We start from the raw sequence: 6,910 nt of genomic DNA on the forward strand, positions 1-6,910 counted from the left end.
TTTAAGAAGAAAATGTCAAAATTTTCTGATTCCAGCTTCTTAAATGTGAATATTTTCTGGTTTCTTCAGTCCTCTGTGACAGTAAACTGAATATCTTTGGGTTGTGGACAAAACAAGATATTTGAAGACAGCTTTGGGAAACAGTCATCAACATTTTCTGACATTTTATGGACCAAACAACTAATCAATTAATCAAGAAAATAATAGACAGATTAATTGATAATGAAAATAACAGTTCGTTGTAGCCCTATTATTAATTAATACATTATTCACAGTAATATATTTAACTTATACTGATATGTAAAATATGCTGATGCCAAATGTGGCAATGGTAACCATTGTGCTGCAACAGAGGGCAGAAATACCTTTGCTGAGTTGTATCCAAAACCCCCTCAAATCTGGAGCTAGGATGCTGGGGGTCCTGACTTCGATGGAGTATCTAGATAACTTCTGCTTGATGATAAAAGAAGATGACATCACAACTAGTTTGGAAGCCGATCCTGCTCGAATATGCCACTTACACAAGTGTGATGTGGAAACTTGATGTTTCCAGCGCACATATACTGAGATATAGGATACTTTTTTAATACTTCAATTTCTATTGCATTTTCAGCTCTGGACACAAAAGCATGAGCACACATACAATATAACACTAAATAATACAACACTAAACAAATACAACAAAAACAGCTGTCCAGGGCAGCTCAGACATGTATACACTCTCATTCTCAGTTATTCCATAACTTAATAACAGTTCAGTTACTTGTTGGCATTGTGTTTCATGTAAATGATCCACGTTTCCCAGGTCTTGTCGAAGGAGGCTCAGCTTTATACCAGAGAATTGACTTTTCAGTGAAGTAGGAGACATCTTGTGTCAAGCAGTTAAACTTTTTAAATGAAAAATATTTACATATTCATGGATTCTGGATTTTTTTAGTGAGGGAGAAGGAGAAGATGTAATTTTAAGAATTTCTAACTAGGTAATTGAACTTATATATCAGACAAAAATTATTGTTCAAATCAGTGCATTTTTATATGTATTAAACGTGTCTGGAGGGGATTTTTAATTTTTACAGTAAAAGGAAAATACGTATTGGGCCTTTAATTGTGGCAGAGCCCTTTTGACCCTACGTCCTTGCCGTAGTTGCAGCCGTTCAGAGCGTCATGGCGCCTGTCATCTGACTCAAAACTTTTGACGTGACAAACTTTTCTGCTGATATGTCTTTCCATCTCCTGACAGCTGATTTTAGGGCGCTCCATCTTAGACCTTTTACAAACCGCAGCGGACATCAGATGAGAAACATACAAATATGAAACTCCACGATGTAACGTTAAACGGTAATGCGCGCTAACGTTTACCCGTGCAAAGATGAAGCTGGTTGCTAACGGTTGCTAAGCTCGCTAAACTTTGGATGTCGCGGGATTTCAGTATCATAAGTGCATTAAAGCGTCTTTATAACTCATCCAAGTGCCTGTTTTGACTTCGGACAGTTAGTCATTGGTGTCAAAATGTGTCGTTTTCTACGCTACTGCGTCAGCCACTGCCTTCATGCGGCGATGACACGGCTGGAGGAGGTCAACGGGGAGGTGAGCATGTGGTCATCTGTCCGGTGGTTGGGCTACCTGTCCAGTCTAAACCTGTTGGTCGCCCTGTGCCTGGGGCTCTATGCCCGGTGGGAGAGCACCGCGGAGTCCACTCTCCTTATCATTTTAGTTTTGGCTCTAATTGTCCTCGGAATAGCGAGTGTACTGTACTACTTCTTCAGTATGGAGAGGGTCAGCCTCAGCCTCCTGCACCTGTGGTTCGGCTTCCTCCTGGGTCTGCTGTGTTTCCTCAGCAGCCCCGCCTTGGAGAGTGACGTGAAGGAGCAGGCGGCCAACTACCTGCTGCTGGCCAGTGTGGCCCTGAGGACGCTTTGGGCGCTGCTGGAGAGACTGTTGGGATGTACCAGGTACCGCCCGGCCTTCCTCACGTCGGCAGAGCGGCTGGAGCTGGCGGGCTTTGCCGCCGCCAGCACGGCGCTGCTCATCCAGAAGTCCCTGAGCGTCATGGTGCTGGTGATGGCGCTGGCCACGGTCATGGTTGCCCTCAGGATGAAGGCTCTCCTGGCGTTGCCCAACCTGGTCTGCTTCGCTGTCATCACCGCTGTGCTGTTCTTCAAGTCACTTAACATCACCACCAACCCTTTCGCCCTCGCCTGCTTCTTCAGCCAGCTCATCTGCGACCCTCTGCTGGATGTGTACTTCAGCGGTCTCTCTGTGACCGAGCGCTGGCAGCCTTTCCTGGTGTGGAAGGGTCTATGGCGTAGGCTCTCCCTCTTGCCTCTGCTGGTGGTGGAGGTGATCTTCATCATTCTGGCAGCGCGGAAGCTGACAGACCTGGACCAGTGGTACCTGATGATCCCAGGATTTGCGGTGTGCGCACTCTTCTGGGCCATCTGCCACATGGTGTTTGTCATCACAGTGTGGGGCTTTCACACCAAGCTCAGTGACTGCCAGAAGCTGTGCGTGATCCAAGGGTCAGGGGTCAGCGGGCTGGACAGGGTCATGGCCTCTAAGGGCATGAGACACTTCTGCCTCATCTCTGAACGCCTCGTGCTCTTCACACTGGTGTCAACTGTTGCTGTTGCTGCTCTTTCTTGGCAGGTAGGGGCAGCAAGACATACAACATGTAACTTAACCTTTACAGAGCGATATCACATAACATTAACTAAATATATAGCAGTGCTGTATGGATCAATCATGCTGCAAATTTGGAATTGCAAGGCAAATTCATGGTTTAGACCACAGGACTGCCTGAAAAAGTGCCTTACATTTTCCATTTCATGTTATTAAAAGACACACTGAGTTGTTCAATGATTGATTTGAGAACCATAAATTGAAAAATACACTTATGCCTACTCCTACATGTAATCAGAATTTGATATTTCACTGTTAAGAACTTATGTTTTTAAGAGCGTGTTCTTATTCTCAGCTAAATAGTTTATTTTTTCCTTCATGTTCTAACGTTCAGGCCTCCAGCAGCATCTTTGTGAGCATGTTTCTGTTGGTGCTGCCTCTGGAGTCTCTGTTCCACGGCCTTTTCCATGAACTCGGGAACAGCCTGGGAGGAACCTGTGTGGGCTACGCATTGGTCATCCCCACCAACTACTGCAGGTGAATGCATCATGCAAACACATACACCTGTACTTTGTAGGTTCATTAGATAATTGGTGTCAAAGTAGGATACCAGTCAATTTCTGGTGAATTGCTATAAGTAATTTTTATAATATGAGTTACTATGAAAAAAAGCAAGAGGCTGCTGTATTTTCTGTATATTTTGAAGTCTCTTTTGACTCAGTAAATGGCCAAACCTTCGCAGACATGATCAGTTCACTCAATCTCTGCTGTTTTCTTTGCGTTTTCCCTTGTAGTTCTGACGGTCAGCCCCTGCTGCTGCCTCCAGATCAGGTGCAGGAGCTGAACAGGCGCTCTACGGGCATGTTGAACCACGTCCAGCGTTTCTTCGCCCACCACCTGATCGACAGTTTTGGTTGCGATTATTCCACCAGCGGAGTGACCCTGGAGGCTCTACAGGCCAAGCTCAAATCCTTCTTGGAGCTCCGCACCGCCGACGGGCCTCGCCACGACACCTACGTGATCTACTACAGCGGTCACACCCACCGATCTGGAGAGTGGGCGCTGGCAGGTGAGAGGAGTAGCGATAGTTTTGGATTAAGATGGCAAATTTAGCACACCTTGTGTTGATAACTGAGCATTTGAATGCTAAAATAATTATAAGCTAGCGCTACAGTGAATTTTATAATAACTGTGATTATGATTTCGAGCTTTCAAAGGAAAAAGAGAGAAAGTTGTTTTTAATGATGCAATGTTTCAACCTTCAGGTCCTGACAGAAACCTTAAAAGTTCAAGATTGCAGTTTTAATTGTAGCATCCTTGAAAAAACTTTAAAAAATATGGGGAGCTTACAATATTCAGTGTGCAGACTACATGATTATTCTGCAGTCACACTTTAACCCTCATTTCTTACTGTCATTTTGTTGTAAGTTGAGCTTATTCTACTCTTCGTCATTTTGAGTGTTTGCCAAATGCCTCCTATGTGAATGTAAAACAGCACACTATAAATACCGTATGTTCCACCTGTGTGAACTTGTGTCTTGTCTTTGTCTTCAGGAGGGGACACTCTTCGTCTGGATCAGATCTTGGAGTGGTGGAGGGAGAAGAACGGCAGCTTCTGCTCGCGCCTCATTCTGGTGCTAGACTGCGACGACTCGTTGCCGTGGGTGAAGGAGGTCAAGAAGGTGGAGGGCGTGCACGTGGCGGTGCAGGGTGCAACTCTCGCCCGCGTGACGGACGTCGAGCAGCAGGACCCCCCGCAGCTCGGAGACTTCACCTCTCAGTGGGTGGAGTATAACTGCAACTCCAACAGCCACATCCAGTGGTCGGAGAGGGGCAGGGCGGTCTCTGCCTCCTACGGCATCTCTAAACACTGGAGCGACTACACGCTTCACCTGCCGACAGGAAGTGACGTCACCAACCACTGGAGCATGTACTTCCCTCGGATGACCTACCCGGTGGTGCAGATGGCGTTGTGGTGCGGCGGCCTGAACCTGCTGTGGCTCTGCAGCGCCTGCCTGCGATGTCTCAGGAGAGTCAAACTCAACTGGTTTCCACCAGCGATACTGGACACTGGCCAAGGCTTCAAACTGGTCAGATCTTGAACAAAGCCTATTTTTTTTTATTTCTAGAATATATTCCTCACAGAATATTTTCTGAAAGGCAATGAGGTTTTTGAACCCTCAATATAGGCAGCTATTGAATCATACACTCCTTACTAACCAGTATCCATTAAGTTACTGAAAATCTTAGTTACTGATTGGTGCATTTTGAAATTCTGTCTTTTTAGTACCGGTTTTTATATTCCTTGCAAATTGTTCTATTAATGTTGGATTTTAGATTTGATAATATGTCAGTTTATGTGATGATACTGAGCACATTGATACTATTTTGCACATTTTTACATCGTATCCACTGTTAGATCTGATTCCATCTTGATATTAAGAACATTCGCACTGTGCCTTTTTACCGTAAAATCACCAAAGAACATGACGCTAACTAAGGCTGATCTTTGTAACCTTGAACCAAAGTGGCAGCGGTACATCTTCAAAGGAGATCAAAATGTTATGTAATCGTATTTTAATTGTGAAATGATTTCCTCCTACGCCCATCTGTAATCTACAGTGTATTTTATGAAATGCATTTGGTCAAAGCTTGAATATATTCAGAGCGCTGCTTTGTGTCTATTGTAACAGAAATGTCTAATGCTTTTGAGTTGATTCTTAAATCTACTCCAGCAGCTTCAGGGACTCCAGAAAGAGTTGTAACTCTACTGGTGAATGCACTACAAGCTGAGGTGTGAGAACTACAGTATTTATCTCATAAGAAACACCAGAATGGAAAATGCATTGATCCATCATTGATGTGATGGGATCCATCTACTTCCTGGGGTGTTTTTTACAGATTATTGTACTATGCAAGTTTATTATAATCAGTTTTACGTGTAAGTAAAAGATTCATGGTGAGATAATCAGGTGAAAGATGGAGTCTGAGCTATGCAATAAAGGAAAAGTGGGATTTCACGGCTCAAAGTGTGAATTTAATGGGATCCGAACTCCTCGTTGGATACATTCAATCATAAACTATATTAAATGGGTTATTTTTATGTGTCAGACGCTAGGAGAAGGCCAACAAATTAATCTAATTTTCCATTTATACAAAGTAAATGATCTGCACTTGTGTACTGCTTTTAACGGAAGAATAACTTTTTTATGGTCTATCTCCTAAAACTTTCTTTATTTCTTGAAATATAGAGAAAATAGACTGTTAATGATAGAGTTTAGTTATATTAAGTTTAAAAACAGTTGATTTCTAGAGGAAATTCCCTGAAACAACTGCTCTTTTTAACCCAAAGTTAACATTTATTATTGTAAACTTAAGTTTTCATACTGAATTGTAAACTTGAAGACACATTTTTGCTTACTCAGCTGACCTGCTGTGCTGTGAATGAATGACTCTAGTTTAAGATAACATAGCATTTAATTGAAAGTGTAATAGTTGAACACTGTCTCTGCTTTAACTATAATAAGTGCCAAATTTGATTATTTTGCTTAAGTAACAAGTACTTAAGTTATTTTTAGGAAACGTTCTTGTAAATTATGAGGAAATTACAGATTATCATGCCAAAGCAATCTCTCATTCACTAATGTACACATTCATTGCATTGCTGGCATGTTATGCTCAAGGTCGCTATGACGAACAGTCAGGTGGAGCTGGGGATTGAACCTACGACACTTGAGCAACCTGCTCTACTACCTTTGACCCACAGCTACACAATAGGAGGAGAGGCATTGGTTAAAATATGAGGAAAATGTTCTAGTGTAAAGACGGATTCAGACAAAATGACCTTGATTTGGTCAAAACTAAGTTTGATAAGTAACCTTTTTCCGACATATTTTTATAGTAAGTGACAAAAGTCCAAAGTACCTGCCACTTATCTACAAAGTGGAGTGCATGTAATGTGGTTTCTGACTTGTCCAGTCCAACCTGTTGGCCTCATCAGTGGAATAATTTTGTGCATGGATACAGCTTCTGTTTGTGGAAACGCTGTAAACAGTGAGCCTTCGCCTGCAGGGAGTAATTTATAATAGTCGAGACATATAGTATCATTGTGATATGAGGCCACCAGAACCACATTGGATAAAATACTGTAAGAAAATACCAACAGTTAGATTTTAGAAGTTAAACTTTGCCAACTGATATGTTAATAATCCATCTGCGACTGTTGAAATTCAGGTTTTCGGTTGATTTTATTGAAAACATTATAAAATTATGTGGTGCAGCAGCATATTTC

The 6,910-nt window shown here is 42.5% G+C and overlaps 1 protein-coding gene across 1 annotated transcript; it reads left to right on the forward strand.

Annotated features, from left to right (window-relative positions):
* The first annotated feature begins 974 nt into the window (after positions 1–974).
* tmem168b (transmembrane protein 168b) lies at positions 975–5,643 on the forward strand. The gene is made up of 4 exons (XM_044357530.1): positions 975–2,646; positions 3,014–3,156; positions 3,414–3,688; positions 4,174–5,643. The coding sequence occupies exons 1-4, from the start codon at positions 1,510–1,512 to the stop codon at positions 4,719–4,721; spliced, it is 2,103 nt and encodes a 700-aa protein (XP_044213465.1). The 5' UTR covers positions 975–1,509; the 3' UTR covers positions 4,722–5,643.
* Positions 5,644–6,910: the final 1,267 nt, after the last annotated feature.

Source organism: Thunnus albacares, chromosome 7, assembly GCF_914725855.1.
Source record: "Thunnus albacares chromosome 7, fThuAlb1.1, whole genome shotgun sequence".
Taxonomy (NCBI): domain Eukaryota; kingdom Metazoa; phylum Chordata; class Actinopteri; order Scombriformes; family Scombridae; genus Thunnus; species Thunnus albacares.

What these genes read in the sequence shown, in the direction of transcription:
- tmem168b (XM_044357530.1), top strand. Translation starts at nt 1,510, where the DNA reads ATGTGTCGTTTTCTACGCTACTGCGTCAGCCACTGCCTTCATGCGGCG. An exon ending in TTGCTGCTCTTTCTTGGCAG is followed by an intron (nt 2,647 to 3,013) that starts GTAGGGGCAGCA and finishes TCTAACGTTCAG; the next exon opens with GCCTCCAGCAGCATCTTTGT. An exon ending in ATCCCCACCAACTACTGCAG is followed by an intron (nt 3,157 to 3,413) that starts GTGAATGCATCA and finishes TTTCCCTTGTAG; the next exon opens with TTCTGACGGTCAGCCCCTGC.